The sequence below is a fragment of the Emys orbicularis genome, chromosome 9, assembly GCF_028017835.1.
Source record: "Emys orbicularis isolate rEmyOrb1 chromosome 9, rEmyOrb1.hap1, whole genome shotgun sequence".
Lineage (NCBI taxonomy): Eukaryota > Metazoa > Chordata > Testudines > Emydidae > Emys > Emys orbicularis.
In genome coordinates, this window is record NC_088691.1 from 43,132,030 (window position 1) to 43,156,397 (window position 24,368).

The 24,368-nt window shown below is 49.0% G+C and overlaps 1 protein-coding gene across 1 annotated transcript in view; it reads right to left on the reverse strand.

The window, feature by feature from the left end:
• The window catches only part of ENOX2 (ecto-NOX disulfide-thiol exchanger 2), a 132,587-nt gene that overhangs the window by 17,517 nt on the left and 90,702 nt on the right, over window positions 1-24,368 (reverse strand). The window contains exons 9-11 of the mRNA XM_065410746.1: window positions 18,880-18,994; window positions 14,451-14,632; window positions 4,787-4,894 (exon numbers count right to left, since the gene is read on the reverse strand). Coding sequence (XP_065266818.1) covers window positions 4,787-4,894; window positions 14,451-14,632; window positions 18,880-18,994 — 405 coding nt within the window. The remainder of the gene's footprint in view (window positions 1-4,786; window positions 4,895-14,450; window positions 14,633-18,879; window positions 18,995-24,368) is intronic.

Sequence of the window (24,368 nt, forward strand, 5' to 3'; positions counted from 1 at the left end):
GCCCAGGGAAATGTAGCAACTCTGGCAGTGAAAGGTTGGCTGCCAACAGCTGCTACCATTAGGGTCCCTGGGCTGGAACCCGGAGTAGAGGGGGGGCCTGGGTTCCCCCCAACCCACCACTACAGGAAAATCTCCTGGGAGGGGAAGTCAGGCCCCTGTCAGCACAGGAGGCTAAACTGTTCTGAAATAAGCCCCCAGGGACAACAGAGACTGTGGGAGTTCTCTCACCAACCTCCTTGCTGGCCTATGATGAAAAGGGCTCAGTAGACTGTAACCCTGGCCCTAGAGAGAGAAGGGCTATGTGGAGGGTCACAGTGAGCCACTGAGGCTAGCATAAACCGCCTAGAAGCGCAGGACCCACGGGGGCAAGGTCAGAGCTTTGCCACAAACAGTATTCCTTCCTCTTTGTCACTTGCCTAGGCTACAGGAATGTATTTGTCCAGCCCAGCCCTTTCTGCTTAGAGTAACATTTCACCCGATGTTCCAGTCCACTGCCTCCCATTAACTCTACCCTCTGAGCCACAGTGGATCTTAGGCTGTTCCAACAGCACATTGCAACTGAATGGGAGGTGGGTAACAGCTGTTTATGAGGGACATTACAGAGGCTCATCCTCAAAGAAGTGGGGATGAGTATAGAGGATCAATCCCAGTGCATGGGAACCACTGATTTAAATCAAGACATTACAAATACTGCAAAGTCATCTATTTTACATTAATTTAACAGGATATAGTGGTGTTTTTGATACTCCCTCTATCCTTCCAGATAAATGTTTGTAAGAACAATATAAAACAATCAACTCCAAGCCTGTAGAATTTTAGGCTGGGATTTATAAAGGAGTTGGGTCCCCAATGCCCATGGAATTTCACTGGAACTCAGACACCTAACACCCCTTGCAAATCCCAGCCTATTGTCTACACAGCTGTATTTCAGCACAAATAGCAATGAATCCTCCATCTGCTGGCTTAAAATTGTTATTAGCATTTGGATAACACTGAGCAGACCCTCTAGCTTCACATACAGAAGTTCTGCACCAACTCCTAGCTCTGCAATCTAGTTATAGGTTCATAGATTCTGCAATACTGATCACAGAATCCAGCATCTCCAAGAGGTGACCTATTGAAGAATTGTTCAATTGACACTTTGTGTCAAACTCAAGATGAAGTAATAATTCTCTACAGCATCATGTTCTGCTAGCATATCCACTTTATCAAGCTTCTGAGATCACAAAATCCTAATTAACGGAATGCCACATTTATCTGAGCCATCAGCAAAAAGACAGCAAGAAAACAAATTACTGTCCAAGAGAGTTCTGTGATTAGAAATAAAATCTTCTAATGTAAAAGCTTTAATTCTAAAGAAGTACTTATTATTTCCCTTCATGTCATACAAAATAAATGTAAATATATTGTAGCAACATTGCTGGAAACCTTAAATCCATCAACATATTTTAGAGAGTGTAGAGCAGAACATATCTTTAAATGCAAGTATAGGATTTACTGGGGATACTGTAGAACTGCTCTTTATCTCTTTAAAATGTATTCTTTACCATATTTAGCATTGATGCTGTTACAGAAAAACCAACGTTCCAGCTGAAATGATGTGCACTGGAACATGAGAGCTAGCCTGGAAATGTACACAAGTGTCTAGGGAAGCTTGCCTCATTGCAGCCTGAAAGAAGAACCATTAGGCAGAAACAACAAGGAATCTGGTGGCACCTTAAAGACTAACAGATTTATTTGGGCATAAGCTTTCGTGGGTAAAAACCTCACTTCTTCGGATGCATAGAGTGAAAGTTACAGATGCAGGCATTATATACTGACACATGGAGAGCAGGGAGTTACTTCGCAAATGGAGAACCAGTGTTGACAGGGCCAATTCGATCAGGGTGGATGTAGTCCACTCCCAATAATAGATGAGGAGGTGTCAATTGTACTACACACCACACCACAGAAACACCAACCCAGGAACCAATCCCTGTAGCAAACCTCGTTGCCTACTCTGTCCCCATATCTACTCTGGCGACACCATCAGAGGACCCAACCACATCAGCCACACCATCAAGGGCTCATTCACCTGCACATCCACTAACGTTATATATGCCATCATGTGCCAGCAATGCCCTTCTGCCATGTACATTGGCCAAACTGGACAGTCCCTTCGCAAAAGAATAAATGGACACAAATCGGACATCAGGAATGGTAACATACAAAAGCCAGTAAGTGAACACTTCAATCTCCCTGGTCATTCTATTACAGATTTAAAAGTCACTATCATTGAACAGAAAAACTTCAGAAACAGACTTTAAAGAGAAACAGCAGAACTAAAATTCATTTGCAAATTTAACACCATTAATCTGGGCTTGAATAGGGACTGGGAGTGGCTGGCTCATTACAGAAGCAGCTTTTCCTCTGCTGGAATTGACACCTCCTCATCTATTATTGGGAGTGGACTACATCCACCCTGATTGAATTGGCCCTGTCAACACTGGTTCTCCACTTGCGAAGTAACTCCCTGCTCTCCATGTGTCAGTATATAATGCCTGCATCTGTAACTTTCACTCTATGCATCCGAAGAAGTGAGGTTTTTACCCACGAAAGCTTATGCCCAAATAAATCTGTTAGTCTTTAAGGTGCCACCAGATTCCTTGTTGTTTTTGTAGATACAGACTAACACGGCTACCCCCGATACTTGACATTAGGCAGATTCACTGCTGACATAAATCCTCAGGCTATGCAGGTAATGGTTCAGCACACTGCACCTTCAGTGACATTTCCTGTCCTTCTGGGGTCCAAATGAGATTCAGATGAAAGGGAGAGGGGTAGGTGACATTGTGCAAGCAGAGGCTCGAAAGGATTTTTTTCAGGTAAATCAATCCTACAACATCTCAGTGTGCATGGACACCCAAAACATCCATGTGTATGGACACCCAAAAAACACAGTATCAGTTTCTCTCTAGGGAATGCTCCACCATCTGTGCATTTCAGAACTGGCACTCTGGATGCTTCCATGTGGCTTAAGAGCAAATTGGATCAATGAGTTTGGTCCCATAGGGTTTGTATAGATTTTTGGACAAGGTACAGGGGCCTCCTTTCAGAAGCCACAGTCAGCAACCCTTGTTGTGCCTCCTGAGCGTCCCTGGTGGGTGGGCTGTACTCCCAATGCACTATGTGGTACTTTCTGGTGGAAAAACTATGTTTCTATATCCTTTCTGTGAGCCTGAAAACTATGAACAGAGCCCTCTCCCCTGCATTCATAGACTATCAGGGTTGGAAGGGACCTCAGGAGGTCATCTAGTCCAACCCCCTGCTCAAAGCAGGACCAATCCCCAGACAGATTTTTGCCCCAGATCCCTAAATGCCCCCCTCAAGGATTGAACTCACAACCCTGGGTTTAGCAGGCCAATGCTCAAACCACTGAGCTATCCCTCCCCCCTCTTCTACAATTTCTCCTTGGAATTCTTGTATCAAAAGGTGCAGGTAGTGTAGAAGAGCACTAAAGAATGTTATTGCTGTGACGCTGTCAAGACTGCTACGCTGTTATAGCTGCTCAATGCTTCTGTCCTTGGAACTCCGCTGTTATCAGCACAAGCAGAAGCACAGCCTGCTAATTCAGCAGACCTCAATGTTACTCATAGGGAAAGACCACAGGCATGGTTGGGTGACAAAGGTACTCGGCCAGGTTTATTGTCCTCAAGAGTCGCACAACTTGCACAAGCACATTAACACGAGTGCCAGATGGCAAGGAGTGCCTCAGTCAGCAGCGGGAATTTCTGCTGTCCCCTCGGCCGCACAAAAGATTAAGGCAAGGCACCCCGACATTTATAGACTAAGCCAAACAATGGGATAAACAACTTACGTACCACCTTGAGTGTTTCATGACATCTGTTTATCATCGCTCCTTGTTCCTGATATCTTGGACAAAGCATTCCTATTCATTGTTCTGTCAAACCACCTTATCTGTACTAGATTGGGGTATATCTATACTAGCCTTCTAAAATATATTTACATAAGTATCTAGTGCCTAGTACACTAACAACAACTTTGCCAAGTTCATGTACCAAACAGTGAACTTGTAAGCATCTACTTTAATACATGGCCTGACTTTAGTTCACAGCCTCTGGTTCAGGCCTCAGATCTTGCACCCAAGCCCAGTGCTCCAGCTCTCGCTCTCTCTCTACTACAGATGGTGCCTGGAAACTCTGTCTTCAATGGAATTCTGTTGGACTAAGGAATGTAAAATTTGGCTCCATGTTTTCAGCATTTTAGGCTCTTATCAGCTTTCCTCTATGAAGATCTATTTGGGAGGGGAAAGGAATTTAGCTTGCTCTTGAAAGTAACAGTGTTCAAGTACTGTAGTTTTCACAAACATTTGGTAGATGAGTCTGCATTTTGCAAAGCATTCTCTTAAGACATGCACTTAGTTTTGTTCCCTTTTGCTATGGAAAGCAAAGGTGCACGAAACAACTTTACTTTCATGAAAAGAGGCATGGATATTTGAATGGCATTGTAAGCACCAGAAATTCTGCCATGTATATTCATGCGGTGGTTCCAACTCCAAAATATCCACAAAGTCCACATTGATAAATGTGGTAGCAAATCTCTTTAGGAGTCTGCCAGTTGTTCAAACAAAGCAGACCATTGCCACTCAAGTCAGGCCCAGGCCATCTCCTCCACCTGTACCTTGTGCCGCACACAGAGCGAGCTATGACATCCAAAGGCAACAAGCCTAGCAACAGTCTATTACTGAAACGTCATACAGAAGCCTGGAGGCCTAGACTGTACATACCTGCTCCTTCAGGGTTTCTAACAACATTTCCATTTGTACTTTGTCTTCCTTCACTTTTTCTAGCTCGGCTTCTCGTTTTTTGTATTCCTCTTGCAATTTCAGAAGATGCTAGAAGAGAAAAGGTCAATTCAGACCACAGCCTGACTTTCACACATCACTGTTTTAAAGAACATGGAATGAGTAACAAACTCTTAGACAAAGACGTGGGTCAAATTCAGAACATTTTTAAAGTTTCCATCCATAAAAGGAAGAAAAACTTCCACAAAATCCTATGGCATGTGACAAACTTCTTTGAATATTGCTAGATATTAAAAAAATGTGTTGGGTTGTTAACATGAGGTAAGGCAGAACTTTCTTGAAGCTCAAGAAAATACCCCAAAACACTACATCCTAGGTTGTGTAGGGTGGTTTGTCCTGTACTTTGTTTTATCCAGACTAACAGAAAAACACCATGATAACTCTATTGTTGCATGTTTTTCTAAACAAAAAGTGATGTGTTACTTTTTGTAATGTTAGTTTTATATTTCTAGGAAATGCATAATGGTGATTTGCAAAACTGCACATAATTCCTAAATGAGCACCTATAAAAATTAAACAACACAATAAAACTACAAGACTGCATGAAAGAGAAAATGTTCATGCAGAAACTGCGTTTCTCAGGAACACTAGGCAAACGTTCAACCCCTTTTTGTGTAGTTATGTTTTAGGCTAGCTATTTTTCCAGGCCTAAAATAGTCCATTTTCCCCCCTATCTGTCCAGCTTGACAGCACTTTTTTCTCCCCCACCCACAGAATAATAATTATTGAAATAACATATTTTGCTACACTTCAGAACAATTATCATCTACTCATAGCAATGCTAATATAGGGCACCTCCAAAGATTGATTTATAATGAGATTGCTTTGTCTTTCTACAGGTGTGATGGGGTCAGCTTACCCCGCACTAGCCCAGACAGGGGGTTAAGCCCCAGGTGTTGACAGCGGAAGTCCCGCCTCCCTGGCAAGATTGGGCATGCGCCAAGTGCTCTAGTAGTATAAAGGGAGGGAGACTGGCTCATTCTGGGCTGGAGGCTGCAGGGGAAGGACCTGCCTGGGAAGCTCCTGCGGAGGGCCAGCCACAGCCTCTGACTACGCCGGGAATCGCAGCCGTCCACAGCCCGCCTGCATCCTGGCGACTGGAGGAGACCCTGGAGACGACTGGACCTGCCGAACACAGGGGAATCGACGTCTCATGGGAAACCCCATCACAGACTCTGGTTGGAAGTGACCCAGGGAGGGTGTCGGAGTGGTACCTCCCACCCAGGGAAACTCAGCATGTTTCGGTAGGACCCCCCCGCTGAGTCAGTGGCAAGCCGCTATGACACTGTTAGGGCCCTGGGTCGGGGCCCAGTGGAGTTGTGTGGGCCCGGGCCCCCCTACCGGGGCAGCCACACTCCAATGCTATAGATTCTGGCCACTAAGCCATGCTACCCTGCACCAAAGGGTCGCTTTATGGACTCTGGCCGCTAGGCCATGCTGCCCTGCACCGAAGGGTGGCGCTATAGACTCCGGCTGCTAGGCCATGCTGCCCTGCGCTGAAGGGCTGCTTTACAGATGGTGACGGATGACCCCAGGAGCGTGGACCGTCACAACAGGAAACAAATATCTTTTAGCTTCTGGGGAGTTCCTCCTGGTATCTATATAGTCTCAGAATGCAGTTTACCATGGCGCCGGGCCCAGAGTCAGAAGGGGCCCCGGCCAGCCCGATCCCCCGGCAGGCTGAGCCGGCCAGGAAAGCTGCCCCCACGCCTGCTCTGCCCCCACCCCACCTCTTCCCACCCCTGCTCCACCCCAGCCCTGATCCCTCTCCACCCCGTCCCCCCCCCCCAAACCTCCTCCCATGAGCTACGCATCCTGGGGGACTGCAGCAGGGGTCGGGCCCGCCCTGCACTCACTGGGCAGCGGGAAGTAGAGCGACCCGGCCCCAGCCCGCTCCGCTGGCTCGTGCTGGGGGGCAGTTTCCCCCCTGCCCCCCAAGCCTGGGGAGGAGATGGAGTGGTGGGGAAGGGGCATGGGATGGGGGCAGGGGAAGCAGGGGCTGGGGAAAGAGGCAGGGGGGAAGAGACAGGGAGGAAGGAAGGGGGTGGGATGAGGAGGAGATGGAGCGGTGGGGAAGGGGCATGGGATGGGGAAGAGAAGGGAATGGGGGAAGTGGGGGCAGGGGGGAAGCTGGAGCCCAGCATGCGGCATCCCCTTGGCAGAAGCTGGGGTTCTCCTGTTAAGCAGGCCCATCGAACCCTCACCCTGATAAGCCCCACCTCCCCTGCATATGTACCACCCTCCCATCTAAGCCCCAACCACCTGCACCCCCACCCAAATGAACCCCACCTCCCCTACACCTAGACCCCCCCCCTTGCTGAGCCCCAAACACCTTCACCTGGATCCCCAGCAGAGTCCAATTGCCCCTGCACCTGGAACCCCCCAATGAGCTTCAGTGCATCCAGATCTCCCACTGAGCTGCCCACACCCAGATTGCCCCACGGAGAACTCTCTTACCCCTATCTGGATCCCCCCACACTAAGTCCCTCTGCACTTGGATCCTGCTGCCAGACTGAGCCTGCTCACCCACACCTGGTGCGCCTGGCACAGGGGGGCAGGGCCCCAGGGTGTTTCTGGGGTGGGCCTGGCCCTTGCACTGTGTCAGGGTTGGGTGCAGCCCCACTGCCGAGTCCCTGTCCCGGAGTGGGGTGGGGGAGGCTGCAGGGTAATCTCCCACCTTCTTGCAACCAGTGGCCTGTGCTCCCCATTGCCATGTTGGAGCCTCCACATTTATTTATTGACAAATATAATTTGCAGAATTTTAAAATATTGTGCACAGAATTTTTAATTTTTTGGTGCAGAATCCCCTCAGGAATATGGGGTGCTGTGCAGCTGTGATGGTGGGACTCTGAGGAAGGCGGTGAGTAGTGGGAAGGTCTATGGGTGGGGGGCACTGGGTGAGCGGTGTGGTGTGCAGGGTGCTGTGCAGTTGTGGTGGAAGGCCAGTGGGAGAGGTCTCTGGGAGGGGTTGGGGCTGGGCATAGAGATCTATAGTGGAGGTCTCAGGGCGAGGGGGTGCTGGGCATAAGGGTGGGGTGCTGGGCAGGGGGGCAGTGTGGTGCGGGCCCACCCTCAAGGGGAAGGGGCATGCTGGCAGCACAGGGCTGAGCAGGCCAGTGTGCATCTGGCAGCTGCAGGTTTGTAAACAGTGCTCTCCTGCTGGGCTGCACAGAGCGGTGCTGCTCCTGCCACGCTGTGCCTCATTGCCCCCAGCCCGCTCTTCACCCTGGAGACTGACCGTCCCATCCCCCTTCACCTTGCCCCATGGGGGCCCACAAATATATTTGGCACCGGGCCCACGAAAAGTTAATCCGGCCCTTCCAGAACGTTCTCAGTTCCTCCAGCACAGCTCACTTGGGAGGTTGCAAGAGTTGGGTTAAACCGTGTGCTACGTACAGCCCCATCCCTGGTTCCTGCAGGCTAGCTGGTGCCAAGGAAGGCTCCTGCCTCAAGGGCCTGTGGTTGCTTGTCCCTTAGCTCTCCTGATCATCTTCCTGCAGAAGCAGATTTTCTCTTCTGCAGCAAATTCTGCCCCCCTGAGCCCAACAGCTGAAGCAGAAGAGACAGCAGAGGATCTGGCTTTCCCTACAACCAGGAAGGAGAACTGTCAATGTGGGGAGGCCAGGAACAAGCGATCATTAAAATGTTAATACTTTTTTAAAGCTCAGGTGCTTTTGTGACGACCTTTGTTCCTCTGTGACCTTTACTTGTTTAAAAAGGGCAGTGGACTGACCCAGCACCAGATAAGGTGAGGGATCTCCGAGGTTGCTGGTCCTGGGGTCTATCTTGTGGTGGGCTATTCTGCACAGTTCCTATTGTGAAGCAACTTGGCTGATAGACGCTATCATATTTTACATTGGGATATTATTTATATAGCACAAACACAAGCCTTGTTAAGCAACATTGCCAACCCTGAGCAGTTAAAATCAAGAGTCAGGCCCTAAAATCATGAGATTTGCTTAAAAATCATGAGATCTGAAGAAGAAAAAAAAGGTTGGGTTTGCCTAATAGTTACTGAGCCTTTGGGCTGCACTTGGATCATATTTTCAAGCTGCTTTTTGCAGCATGAGGGCTAAGAACTACAGCGGGGTGAAATTTTTTGACAAACTTGGTTTTGATGAAAAAAAAGACAACTATAGAGCAACCGAAACACTTCATAAATTTGCGTCACTTGTGGTAATTAGTTTTGGTCAAAACGAAAAAAAAAAATTGGAAATGCCAAAACTTTGATATTTCCCCAAAAGTCTTGTTTTGATTTTTCTGGCTAGATACACAATGGGATTTAGGCCCCAAAACATAGGAGGAGAAGGTGGTGCAGTTAGGGCCCTCACCTGGGATGTGGGATATTAAGGCCTGGTCTACACTGGGGGGCGGGAATTGACCTAAGATACGCAACTTCAGCTACGAGAATAGCATAGTTGAAGTTGACGTATCTTAGGTCGACTTACCTCACGGCACGGGTTCGACATCTGCCGCTCCCCTGTCGACTCCGCTTCCGCCTCTCGCCACAGTGGAGTACAGGAGTCGATGGCAGAGCAATCGGGGATCAATTTATCGTGTCTACACTAGACACAATAAATCGATCCCCAATAGATCGATCACTACCCGCCAATCCGGCAGGTAGTGTAGATGTACCCTGAGTGGAGCTGGGACTGGAAGCTAGGTGTTCTCCCACCAATGAGAGCCCCAACCACTGGGCTAGAGTCAGTGTCACACATTCTCTTTCTGGACCAATGACTGTATCTTATACAAGTGGAACAGCTTCAACATAGGAAAGCCCTATTTCTGAATACCTTATAGCCTGCTGGTTAGTCCACTAATATGGTAGCTGGAAGACCTGGGTTTAAGTTCCTGGTCTTAAAATGGGGATTCAAGTCTGGGTCTACCCTAGGGTTACCATATTTCCATAATCAAAAAAGAGGACACTGGGGGGGGGGGGAGCCCCGCCCTAGCCCCACCCCCATCCACTCCCTCCCATTTCCCACCCCCTGACTGTCCCCCTCAGAACTCCCAACCCCCCCCCCGCTTCTTGTCCCCTGACTGCCCCTTGCTGAGATCCCCCCCCACCCTAACTGCCCCCCTAGGACCCTACCTGTCCCCTGACTGCCCCGACCCTTATCCACTCGCATGGGTGGCAGAGTTGTAGAAATTTTGGTGGTGCCCAGAACCCACCCCCTCACCTGCCTAAGGCTCTGGGAGGGGGGTGGAGGTCTAGGGTGCAGGTCCTGGGCTGGGGATTAGGGTGCAGGAGGGGTGCAGGTTCTGGGATAGAGTTTGGGTGCTGGGTGCAGGCTCCGGGCTGGGGCAGGGGATGGGTGTGCAGGAGGGGGTGAGGGGTGCAGACTCTGGGATGGAGTTTGGGGGTGGGAGGCGGTGCAAAGGGAGGGGGTGCAGGCTTTGGGAGGGAGTTTGAGGGCAGGAGGGGGTGTGGGGAGGGGGTTTGGGAGGGAGTTTGGGGATAGGAGGGAGTGCAAGGGTAAGGGCTGTGAGTCTGAGGATGAGGGGTTCATGATGCAGGAGGGGGCTCAGGGCTAGGGCAGAGGTTTAGGGTGCGGGGGGGATGAGGGCTGGGGCTGAGGATGAGGAGTTCATGATGCAGGAGGGGGCTCAGAGCTGGGGCAGAGGATTAGGGTGCGGGGGGATGAGGGTTGGGGCTGAGGATGAGGGGTTCATGATGCAGGAGGGAGCTCAGGGTTGGGGCAGAGGATTAGGGTGCGGGGGATGAGGGCTGGGGATGAGGGGTTTGGGGCGTTGGAGAGGCTCGGGGCTAGGGTGGAAGGGCAGGATAAGGGCAACCTGTCTTGCCATTAGTGGATGGGGGGCACTAGGACCTGGGGGCAGCAGACAGCAGTTGCTGCTGGCTCTGGCAGTACAAGCAGGCAAGGGAGAGGCAGGCAGGGAGGAGGGGGACCCACGGGGGGGGGACGGGACGCGTGGAGGGGGGGTGGCAGGTGGAGGCCGGGGACCCATCCAACCCTCCCCCTGCTCCCTGACTGCCCCCCGGGACTCCCCTTACCATGCCCATGTCCATGTGTAGGCAAAACATGCTGCAGGCAGCAGGGGGGGAGCAGGGGAGGGGCTCTGGCTGCTGGAGGCCAATGGGAGCGGCTCAATCAGGCCCAGCCACCCAATCAGCAGCCGCACTCTGCATGGAAGGGAGGGAGGGAGGCGAGGGGTGGAAATCCCGGATCTTTTAACCTTGTTACCAATTCCTCCCGGACAGCTATTTAGAGACACAAAAGCCGGACATGTCCGGGGAAATACAGACGGATGGTAACCCTAGTCTCCCCCATCCCAGGTGAATGTCCTAACCACAGAGCTAAAGATTTTAAGGGGGGGGGGAGAGGACTCCTCCTCTTCCTGTGGCAGTTTTTGAATTGACCCCTTCATTTCCTTTGGTCTTCTTAAATATTTCTGAAACAAAACATTTCCATTTGTGCTGAATGAAATGATTCCACCAACCCAAAGGAAAAATGTTTCCAGTGTTTCAATTAACTAAATATTCTGATAAACTTTGGTTTTGAATTTTTGAAAACACTGCCAACGAATCAAATCAATTATTTGCCCATCTGAGCTAGAAACTTACTTCTCTGTAAATGAAAGCTGAGTCTCACATCATCACGTGGCCCCAGAAGCTGGGGCTTAAAACATCCCCCCACCAAATCTCACAAGACTTGTCCCCAGCTGTGAGCATTGGCAACAGTGTTTAAAAGACTGGGAAGGCTGCTTCAGGGCCAATCCCACCTACCCACAATCTTTAAAATATGGAAATATAAAGTTGAGGGAATAGTGCCTTGCATCCTTTGTGCCTGACCTACAATGGGCCAATATCACACTCCAATGCTCCATAAGGCTTTCACCGCTATCCTCAACACACAGCAAACTGCAACACATCCCCCAGTGATATCCAACTCACTCAGAACCTCAGACACTCTTGTTTCAACAGAGTGGCCCACTGGTCTGTCATGGACTCCATAAATTTTGGAGGTCAGTCTGCCTGAACTGTCTGAGGCTGCTGTTAAGATTTACAAGCAACACTGTGCTGGCATTAGGGAGATTAAAGCTGTAGCTGCAAAGGCCTCATATTTTCTCTCTCTCCTCGCTACCTCCAGTTATAGCATGTATCCATACACCAGAGGGGAAGTCACTGGGAACATGTTTGCCCCCAGTGCCCCCTCGCTGTATTAGAAACCCAGAACATTCCATTAATAAAGACAAAAATAGCTTGTAATTCCCACTTTTCCTGCACACCCAAGTTAACAATAAATAGATAGTTCACACCATGTAGTTACTGAGATGTTAACTGTAGACCCTATTGTGATAAAGTAGAAATTTTGGTACTATTTTTTATCATTCCTGCACATGCCTCAGTTTTCCTCTGTGCTTTGCATTGCTATGCACAGAGTGTAAAGAGTTAAAAGCTGCTCTTGGGGCAGAGCAGGGGACATGAGGCATTTTAACTGTCTAGGGTGGTATGAATGGGACATTAAAGGACTGGCTGCAAGTGACCCAGAGAAATGGAGGATCTGGAAAAACAACAGGAACCCCAATGGCCAGGCTGTTCACACTTAGCAACCAAAAACCAAGAGGAAGACAATTTTCCCCCACACCTCGGCAGGGAAGCAGAGCAAAGGTCCCAGATGGAGAACAAAGGGGAAAGGTATCAGGTGGCTGGTCTCAGAGCTGGCCTTTGCAGAGACTCACAAACTCACCTGGGACTGAGAGACAAAGGGACAGAGAAAGAGAGAGGAAACCAAGACGTTTCCTTCAGCAGCATGACTTAAGGGAGTCCCGGCATTGGCCATCTTGGACTCTGTTTTAACCTTTGCTTCTCTAGGCTTATCTATGGACATCCCGATGCTGTGTTCCAGTTGACTAATAAACTCTACTCTGTTTTGATAGTGCTTCAAATGCTCATTGGGTATGGCTACACTGCAATGTAAGCCCAGGGCTAGTGGAACTTGAGTTAGAGGATCCCGGGTTTGAGAACCATGGCCTTGAGCATCTACACTGATTGCCAGCCCTAAATCAAGGATTTTCCAACCCAGACCTGAAGCCAGGGCTCTGGCATCAACACTACAGTATGCAGACCCAAATCCAACCAACTGTATTCCAGACTCCCTAGCACTCTCTCAAAATGTGGCTGCTCTAGCCCTTTGTTTGAGGTGCAGCATGGGAAAATTTGGCTGTCCACCTGGCACATTACTGGAAGTTTGAACTGCCCACCAAACACATTCTGCCAAGCCATCGTTTTGGTCTGCAGGCTCCCAACAACTGGAGCCAGCAAAATGGAGAAGAGATTTGAAGAACTACTTCTGCTTGGGCTTTCACTCCTGTTTCAGGTGGGCAGAGCTTCTATGAGACGCTGGTGAACTTTCAGCAGAGTTTTCTGACCCGCCCAAGGCACCTGACAGAGCTAATGATGGAGCAGGAGGAGGAGGACACAGACATCGCAGACTCGAATTGGCTGATGCTGCTCATGACGCTTGCCATAGCTGCTACATAGACCAGTGCTTCAGGTGCAGGGCCACAAGCTCAGACTGGTGGGACCACATTGTCTTGCAAACCTGGAACAACCAGCAGTGGATCCAGAACTTTCACATGAAGAAAGCTACATTTCTGGAGCACTGTGAGCAGCTTGCCCCAACTCTCCAGCATAAAGACACATGCATGAGGGCGTCCATGCTGGTGCAGAAGCGAGTTACTGTAACCATCTGGAAGCTGGCTATCCCAGATTGCTACAGGTTCATTGCCAGCAAGTTTGGTGTTGGAACACCGACTGTGGGTAAAGTGGTGGCAGAGGTTTCTGAAGCAATCAGGCATGTGGTTTATCCCAGAGCGGTTGCATCTACAGTGCAAAGTGATAGGGTTCAAACCTTAGGTCCTGGCTTGACTCAGGCTCAAACCCTCCACTCTTGTAGGGTACTAGGCCCTCGGGTCTGAGCCCGAGTCTGACAGATTTGTGTCTAAGATGGAAGGAGGGCTTGGGCTCAATCCTGAGACTGTGCCAAGGCTTACACTGCAGTGTAGGCATACCCACTGAGAGCACTGTGGCCTGGAGGGGTACTGTACAAGTGCCCCACAGGAGTCTGCCTTGGCCGGATTCGCTGCAAGAAGACACAGAGAGAAACAGTGATCACAGGTGCCCAAACGTCCAGTTTTGGAGTCTTGGCGGTCACAGGTGTGGAACTGTGTGAACCCTGGGGGTTCGGAGAATCAAAGGTGTCACTCCCAAGGGACTCGTTACAGGCTGGGGCAAATACCAGACCCTGGGGTCCCTGACACCTACATTTCAGACACAGCTGTAGGATGCATTAATGTGTAAATAACAGAACTAGACTTCCAGGTGATTGTCATCAGTTCATATCCACCCAGGAGTTCTATTGTTTTTGTAACCTTGGGAATGGCAGAAAGCTGCTTTCATCTGAATATAAACTTCCAAGATATTAGCTGGTGCTCCAGCTGAAAAAAAGGAAAGTGGCTTTTTGAGTGTGTTGCCATTACTCCCATTTTAGAGCCATGGAGAGAAGCTGAGGCCACTTTGCATTCGTAGCAAGGTTGTGACTATAGCAAAGAGTAGCCTTACCTGCTGCATTCCCTGTAAAGCTTGCTGGAGGAGTTTTAACTGCTGCTCTCTAGTTGTGTCTTCATCTCTGTTCGCTTTACCCTGCTCTTGCTTTAACAGCTCCACCTCATTCCTGTAGGCATCCAGCTGCCAGCGCAAACTGTCATTTTCCTCCTTTAGGGCCTCTGCCTGGGATATCAGTGCTAGAAGAATGATGAAGACAGGGAACAAACATTTAAAAAAAACAAATAAAAGGAAAGCAATGTCGGTCTTGTGAGTAAGAGTCCTGCGTTCAGTTCCTGGCTCTGCCCCAAAGCATGACCTTGGGCCAATCACGTAGACCCAGATCCTGAAAGGTATTTCAGTGCCTAACTCCCACTGAAATCAATGGAGGTCTGGTGCTAAATACCTCAGAGGATCTGGGCCTCAGACCCCATCTGTAAAATGGGGATAACACAATTTACTTCCTCCCAACCTTTGTCTGCGAAGTCTATTTAGACTATAAGTTCTTTGGGGCTGGGGTGTTTGTCAGTATGTGTCTGTGTGGTTCCTGGCATAATGGACCCTGATATCAACGGAAGCCTCTAGGTACAACTGTCTTACAAGTAATGTGATTATAGGCAGGGCTGGTAGCACTATCTGTTATTAAGGCTGCCTGACACTTCCATTACAAGACCCTGTTTTCAGTTGCATAGAATTTTGCCAAACTTTAACCATCTGAGCTGAAATTTTCCATGCCAGGCGCCTGCCCCAGGCTGAAATTTTTTTTTTCCCCAGCCAAAGCAGTTCAGTGGTTTCTGACAAGGCTGGGGAAAAATACACTGTTTTGCCAATGTTAAAAAGCTCTGGTGACTTTTCATTCAAACAACTCTAGCATCCCACACTTTGGAGCAAGTAGTAGAAATCTGGCGGGAGGTGACCTTTGTATCAAGGATGTGCATTTTGTCATCCCCACGAAAATCTGCCCAAATTTGACCAAGTTACAAGACTTTGAAAGATAGCAGTTTGCACATGCTCAGTAAAGACATCTTAGATTTTAACAGCTAATATCTCCAAAGAGTCTGGCCATACTGGGCATGCTCTATCCCGCAGCTGAGTGGGTAGTTACAGCTCTGGGCTACCATGGAGTGGCCCCAAGCAGGGCATCAGAAATGAGAGAAGGTAGACTCTTCCTCCTGTGCTCTCAGCGACCCCTCCCACCCCCACTCCAAGCCCCATAGGCCCAGGCAGCGTGGAGGAAAAAGCTGCCTGATTTGAATCCTGGGGGTGGGGGGAGAGGGACTAAATTGGGACTAAAAAACAAGGGGTGGTGATGGAGAGACAGGAACTGGAGGCTGGCAGGAGAGAGGGAAACTCAAGCTGGGAGTTGAGGAGGGGGAGACTGGGACTGGCTGGACAAGGAGACTGGGAATGACAATTTGTGGGAGGGAGGTGAGGGGCATGGGGAGACAGATCTGATGAAGAGCCAAGATGCAGGGGGAGAATTGGGACTGGCTGGACAAGGAGAATGGAGACAAGGAGTTGGGGACTTGAGGAGGTGACAGGAAATGACTGGGCCAGGAGACTGGGACTGAAAGTGGGGGGGAAACTGGTACATGGAATCCAGAGAGGAGGAGACTAGGATCTACTAGCTAAGGAAACTGGATCTGGGATGAAGAGCCAGGATTGGGGAAAAGGGACTGGGACAGGTTGGAGGGGAGGGGACAGAAGGGTCTGTGCCCACTAGCATGCATTCCCCTCTGGATGCTGGAATGGAATCCAGCATCCCTGAGTCTCACCAGTCCTCTGCTGTCAGCAAACAGCTGTGAAACCCAATGGCAAAGTGCCCCATCCCCTCTGCGGCTGGCCCACACAGAGGATGATAATCTACTACCACTATCCATTTCTCCATTAGCTCAAGTGGCAGAGATCTGTGTGACCTTAATCACTCTGTTCCCTATCTGCACAATGGTAATCATATTACCCCCTCATCTCAGGTTGTTGTGAAGAGAAATTCACAAATATTTGTGAAGCATTCAGATACCATATTGATGAACAGCATGAGGAATTAATTAAGAGATCCTTCAGAGCAGGATTTGAGCAATGGGCAGTAAATAAAGCATAGGCCACACACTGAACAATGAGGACAAAACAAAATAGTGAATAGCTGCTAATTCAGTAAGCACCATCTATCCTGTGCACTGAACAAGGCAGGGATCCTGTGGAAAAAATTGTGAGCATGTAATTAAGATGTATCATAATGCCTAAGCATGGAGAGGGGCCGGTGAATGGGCTGCATGGGCAATTTTCAGTCTGGCATTTTTGAGTGTTTGATACTGCAACCTTAATAATGTCTTTTTAAAATCCTGTGTATGTAATAGAATAATAATAATAGAGTATGTGTAAAGGTGTATTTAGGGGACTATATCTCAGGACTACCTTGAGATAGTAGGTCCAATGGCTCCAAATTTGGATCACTGACTGTACCCTGCACCCCCATGAGACACCCTAAATTTCAAGGCAATCTGATTAACCGTATAGAGTTTAGAGCACTTAGAACTGCCAACCCTTAAACTGAAAGCGGGTCTTAACCTTTACGATAGCAAAGCTCTCACTCAGCTATAATTCTTACTGGGATCCAAATTAACCACATCAGCTCAAGAAAGAGCATGGCATCCCTGTGGATAGCTCAATGGAGACCTCTGCTCAGTGTGCTGCTGCAGTCAAAAGAGCAAACAAGATGTTAGGGTGCATAAGGAATGCAGAGGTGAATAATACCAGGGGCGGTGCTAGACGGGGGCTTGCGGGGGCTATAGCCACCCCAAAATTTACCTTAGCCTCCCCTTATAGGCACCCCCCAGCGCAAAGGTCAAACATAGATACTTCGCTGCTGCTGCTGCTTCTGCTGCTGCTGCTACTTCTCTGCTGCCTTCAGAGCTGGGCACCCGGCCAGAGCCGCTGCTCTCAGGCCATCCAGCTTTGAAGGCAGTGCCAGCAGCAGTGCAGAAGTAAGCCTAGGCAGGGGCTGGGGTGCCCAACAGCAGCCCCCGGCCTGTGTCCCTGTCCAACGGGGTGCACCGCCCACAGCAGGTATAGAGTCCGGGATTCCCCACAGCAGCCCAGACTGACACAGTCTGGCCAAGGCTCCTGGGCCCCACTCCATGTGGTTGCTGCTCCCTGAGGGTTCTGCCGGCCCCAGAGCTGGGTCCCCCCACCCAGGCGGCTTTTACGGGCTGTGAGCAGTCAAAGGGCGGGGGGGAGCTGAGGAGCAGCCGCAGCCCCAGGGCCCCAAGCAGCAGCATGAGAAGGAGACAGGGAAGCGTTGCAGTCTCCTGCACCATGGCACCAGACAGCACAGCAGCCACCCTGCGCTGCCCAGCTCTGGCTTCTGGCCTCCAACCTGGGGATTTTAGAGGGAAGAAGGTGGGGGTGGCACTTAACTGAGGAGGAGCAGGGGCAGAGCCATGGAGAGGGCTGGGCCTTGTGGTGAGGAGGAAGCAGTCCCCCTCCCACAATTTTCTGTCTAGCCCCCAACGGGAAGAGGCTGGCGCTGCCCCTGAATAATGCAGAAGATATTCTAATACTATTATGTAAATTGGTCAGCCTACTGGTCACCCTGTCTCAAAAAGGATATTACAGAACTAGAAGGGGTTCAGAGAAGGGCAGCAAGTATAATCAAGGTCCTGGAAAACTCTTGTAAGAGAGATTGAAAAGGCTGAGAGACAAATAAGCAGGGACATGATAAAACTATAGAAATAATGAACGGTTTAGAGAAGGGAGATTAGGAACTTCTATTCTCCCTGCCTCATAACACAAGAATATGACACTCAAAGGTGGCAAATTCAAAACTGACAAAAATAAATACCTTTTAACACAAAGCGTGATTAACTTGTGGAACTCACTGCAACAAGGTGTCATTGAGGCCAAAACTTTAGCAAGAATCGAAGAGGAATTAGACATTTGTATCACTAACAAGAATATCCTGAGTTATAATAGTTAATATTAACAGACATTTTGAGTGCTATAAAACCTCCTGCTTCAGGATTTAAGCCAGTCTCTGACTATTAGGGATTAGGATGAGAGCCTGATGGGGAGGAAGATTACCCCACATCTGCTTCTGCAAGGTTCTTACGCCTCGTTTTGAAGCAGTTGGTGCTGGCCACTGTTGGAGATGAGAAACTGGGCTAACTGGACCTCGGCTTTGATGCAGTCTGGCAGTTCCTCTGTTTCTATTCTCCAGGAATCTGAAGCACATTAGCCCAGGGATAACCAAAGCCCAGAGTCCAATATTCCTGAGATTTTGGGCTTCTAAATCCTAATTGTAGAAAACTGCAGTAGAAGCTCCATTGTTCAGACTAGGTGATAGGTTCCTAGCTGTGGAAATGAGCTGGTCATTCGGGGCTCCCCAAGGAATTCACACACTGCAGACACACATGCAGATATATTTATCATCCATAGCAAACGATTGTACCTGATTCTTCTGTTTCTTTTGTCTCTGAAGGATCTTCTAGCTCATCGTCAGACATTTCCATTTCCTCTTCTCTTCGAATACCCATGAGTTCATCATTATGAATGTTGCGGATTTCCTAAGGTTTAAACAGAAGATCTTTCAATGTAAGGTTACAAGCCACTTGTTTGTTTTAAGAGTCTGCAAGGAACAGACCCAGTGCTACCAGAAAAGAGCATGTGAGGAGTACTTCACTGCCCCAACCACATAACAGCAAAGACCATTCACATTGTAAAACACTCCTGGCATAAAATATTCCACCCACTTCCCCAGCACACTCACCCAGCACTGCCCTCCACCTGAATCATTGCCCTCACCCAGTGTTTCCCCACCATGCACCTTGCTCAGCAATGCCCCACCTTGTCCCTCCCCATCACCCTTGCTCAGCCCTGCCCTGCCATACATCCTCTTCACACCTGCCCAGGTTGCAAAGCAGGTCTATGAAGTAGTTTAGTGCCAGTTCTGGTGCTGCAGGCTGGGAGAAGCCTCTTCTCTGGTTTTGTATTGTATTGTACTGCTAAGCAGCTGAGAGGTAGCCAGGAACCAGATTTGAGCCATCACCTGTATGAGCTGCTGATGTCCAAGTGCTCACAGGAGGAAATGGTGAATCACTCAAGGGGGTTGTATTTGCCCCCCTGCTCCATCAACGTAAAGCTGGAGCAATGGAGCCACGAACCATTACTGCAGCTCCATTAAGGATCCAGCTGAGGACGGGACACTGTGTCCATTCAGCCATTCCCAATTGTGGAAGGTACCAAAGCCTTCTGACAGCCAAGTGATACCCAGGAGATATGACAATGTTGCCTAAAGCTAGCAAGTCAGAATACACCCAGCTCTTCACTCACTGCATGGGAGGGTTTCATACAAATGACCCACAAGAGTGAATGTTTTACACCTATGCTAACCTCTTAGTGCAGCCCCTTTAGCCCACAGCCAAGGGAGCCCCTTTGTACCTGCACAATGATGCAGAGGAGAAGACTGTTTGCAGAGAGAGTTGGGGCAGCTGTTAGTACGAGAGGGAGTTGGGGACACGCTCCCACATATGCTCTGGGCCATGCTGATCCGATTTCTGTGCATTATGCTTTTTAGCATGCTCCCATTCTGTCCCCTGTGCCTGCAATGCCCTCCCTGGGCCTGTGCACCATGCAGCCTTCCTGTTCCTCTATCAAACCCTCCCTCCCTCCTTTCCACTCTCTGTCAGGAACTTGCCCTCCCACATCAGATTTTGGAGCTAAAAGGGGTAGGAATCACGATGGCACAACCAGGCTCCAAAAGGGACTGAGTGCCAACCCGCCTCCACCTCGCCCTTGCCTGGCCTCACCTCTGCTCTCATCACGTGATGTCAGAGCCAGCCTAGCCTGCAGCTGCTCAGGGCACAGCCATGGGCCTGACTGTCCTCAGCCTTGTACTGATTTGCACCTGTACTGGGGGAGAATGGCAGCAGTTCACCCCGACTTTGCACAGGTGTAAATGTCTGCCTGCGCCACATGCAAGACAGCGGAGAAGCCAGTCCAGCAGCTTCATTAGAACATAAGAACGGCCATACTGGGACAGACCAAAGGTCCATCTAGCCCAGTATCCTGTCTTCTGACAGTGGCCAATTCCAGGTGCCCCAGAGGGAATGAATAGAACAGGTAATTACCAAGTGATCCATCCCCTGTCGCCTATTCCCAACTTCTGACCTTCTCGCTGCAAAGTGTCATTCACACCCAGGGTGCTGTTATAGGGCACAATATCAATACAGAAACCACACAGGAAGAGAGATGGGTAAATATGTTCAGGTGTTAGGATGCCAAAGTTACTTACCAGAGTCCGTCAGAGGTTGCAAAGTGCCCCTCCTAATGCCAACTTACCAGAAAGAGCTTTGCTAAGATTGAGTGTCCCATAAATAGTGACTGTAGAGAATGCAGAGAAGTCTCATTTACTAAGCAAAACAAGAGGAGACCTTACCACAAGAGCCTGGAGCCAATAAGCATTCTCTCTATTCATGTTCGGCTACCCATGAAAAGAGCAGCCAAGCCGTGGGAAACAGAAACATTCTCAGATCGGTGCAAAGGGGAGGCCATAGGAAAGGTACCATGAAAAGGACAGGAATGAATGCAGACTCTGCTAGTGAGAGTCAGAGATGACAGTGCAATGAAGTTCAGGAGCCAGAGCTGGCTAGGCTACAAACAAGGGCCTCTGTCAAGCATTTGATCCAATGGTACATGTGACGGGGAACAGGAATCAGGAGGGAAATCTTCCCAGATGCATTAATTCACACTCTTTAATACCTAGCATTCTTGATGGCCTTGAAGCCAGAGAGGCGCAGAGGAGCCAGCATTGCCCAGGGTGCATAGCAAGGTCTGGGACAGGACTGGCCAGCACCCAAAATGTGAGCTCTGGAGGGTGGAGCTGGAGAGAGTGCAGGTACTTAAGAGAGATCTTATTCAAGGGAAGATGCTTGGTAGCTAGGTAGCTACCCTGGCCTACAAAGTTTCATGTACTGACTCCTTCAGTAGTTGTACTCAGCAACAGCATTTGGCAGTTCTGGGCACCAGCAGGCCCTCATAGGCAAAGTACTGAATAGGGCCTATACCTGACCCCAGCCATTGAAATGACTCCCAACATATCATAGAATATCAGGGTTGGAAGGGACCTCAGGAGGTCATCTAGTCCAACCCCCTGCTCAAAGCAGGACCAATCCCCAGACCAGATTTTTGCCCCAGATCCCTAAATGGCCCCCTCAAGGATTGAACTCACAACCCTGGGTTTCGCAGGCCAATGTTCAAACCACTGAGTTATCCCTCCCCCCTACAAGAAGTCACCAAGCCACCTCTCAGACCCTCACATTACCGTGTAACCTGTCTGTTGAACTCAACTGAAAGCAGGATCTAACTCTGTAGCACTCTGGTGCTATGGCAGCTTTATTTAGAATAAACTAAATCCAGGACTGAATAATACACACAATACAGCAGCCCCTCTTATTGAATGTAACATCAAAACTAATTTGTTTTATGCTCTTGCTGCAGTGGAATAACCTACCTTGGGACCTGGTGGGTTATCCATCACTGGAAGGCATTAATACAAGACTGACTTTCTCTCTAAGAGAGCTACTATAGCTCTGTGAGCCAGGGAGTCCCTCAATGCCCACAGACAGAGAACACACCATACCATAACTCACATCAGGCCTGACACTCTCATTGCCCCAACACCCTGTTGTCATAATCTGTTTCTAAAAAGTATCATGTGAGATATCATATGCCAACTGGTAACACGCTGTTCATTGCTATTACTGAGTGATCTATGTGAGGGCAGCACATAACGAATTATAGATGTGTGATTCCAGTGAGAGGGACTGGACACTACAAGGGAGACGGTTTTGAGGAGACACAGGACTGGAGAAGCTGTTGGTGTCACCCTTCAAGGAATAGCCCGGCTGGTGAAAGCCAGAGTGAGGCCATTGTTCTGTGAACAGGCTACTGGTGTCAGGGCTCTGAGCCAAAGCAGCACAGCACAGAAGCACCCAGGGATACAGGGCAGCCAGTGACACAACCCCTTACTGGCCTGGGTGAAACCCATAGTGTCATAGGCTCACACAGAAGTTATGGGCTTGATACAGAGTTTACTGGGTGAGTTATAGATGATCATTGGGGCTCCTTCTGGCCTTAAAATCTATGAATAATCTATGAGCCACAGAGCCTCTCTCACAGATAAGCAGTGACTTCCTGCATGAAAACCAGCCACCAAGTAGCTCTCATGAAAGGAAAAACAAAAACAAATTGCCTTTCCATGACACTATGCAGTACAGTAACTCCTCACTTAACATTGTAGTTATGTTCCTGAAAAATGCAACTTTCAGTGAAACGATGTTAAACAAATCCAATTTCCCCATAAGATTTAATGTAAATGCGGGGGGTTAAGTTCCAAGGAAATTTTTTTGGGGCAGACAAAAGGCATGATATACTGTACAGAACTGTACTGTGGTTGGGAAGTGCCCCTGTCTTACCCTACACAGGCACAGCCCACTGCAGGCAAGGACGCTAGGAAGCACCTTTGCAGCAGCAGCTTCCCCGGAGAAGAACAGGCGCTGACTTTCCCAGGAATGCTCCAGGCCCGCCTCTTCCTGTCCCCGCTCCACCTCTTCCCACCCCCACTCCACCTCCTCTCCGGAGCACGCCAAATACCCGCTCCTTCCCTTCCCCCCTCCCCCCAAAAGTCCTAAGTGCTGCCAAACAGCTGTTTAGCAGTGCTTAGGATTTTCTGGGAGAGAGGGGGAGGAGTGGAGATGCGGCATTTCCCCGCTCTTCCCCCTCCCTCCCAGAAAGTCCTAAGTGCCACAAAACAGCTGTTTGGCAATGGGGGAAGCACTGGGAGGTAGGGGGAGGAGGCGGAGAAGAGGAACTTGTGCAATGCTCCCTTGTAAAGTCACTGCTCTTCCACAGAATCTTACAAGCACTGGACAGAGCAGGCAGCCAAACGACGTTATAAGGGAGCATTGCACAACTTTAAACGAGCATGTTCCCAAATTGAGCAGCAACGTAACTCTGAAACAATGTTAAGCGGGAGGACGTTAAGTGAGGAGTTACTGTACTGGTGGTAAAGAGAAAGGTCATCTCCGAGTCCCTTAGTACAGTCTATAAAATACGGACAAGTGACTCGTGTCTTCGTCGAGGGTTCCACATGCTTACAAACAAAACCTCAGAATTGCTCAGCCACACATCTATGGCTTGTATTCTGGGCTGCTTTATCTGTTGAGCAGGATGAGCTTTTATTCTTGAAAGCTGTGTGTTTTAGTGTGCACTTCCTGTAATTATGATACAAATGTGTCTGTTGTAAATATTTATCAACGTTACATAGGGTAGACAAAGTATTACACAATATGACAAATGCACGTAGTGTGTAGCTGTGATATCAGAAGTAGCTGAACCAATCAGCACCCTTACTCCACAGCTAATTTGCATGCAACAGCTTCATTGGCTGTATGAGGGAGACACAGATGGTGAATTATTTTGTGACGGCATGGGCTTTCAGCTACTAGTACTACTTAAAGACATAAGTTTAGAAAAGCATGTCTAAGCGTATTTTGTGTTTATGATGTAAATAAAACAATAAAATCACAATGAGTAAGAAAAGTTCAATAGGAGGCTGAGAGGTTATATTTTTCACCAAGCAAATCATTTATATCTAAATAATCACTCAACATGTTAATTAGGGTCATTAGTGCTAAAATATGTTATTAACGTGAATCCTCTGTCACCTGCATTCATGGTTTTGCCTAGGTGTGCATTTATTTAATTTGCAAAATAATGATGTGTTGTCAGGATTTTAGCTTCCTCTGGATACTCTCACACGATGTTTGACAGGCTAATGACAGAATTTCTGGCAGCCCTGCTAATTTGTTGCACCAGAGCAGGATGAATCAGAACCCCCATCCATTGCAGTGAAGCCGCGTGGAGCTCCTTGCCTCACAG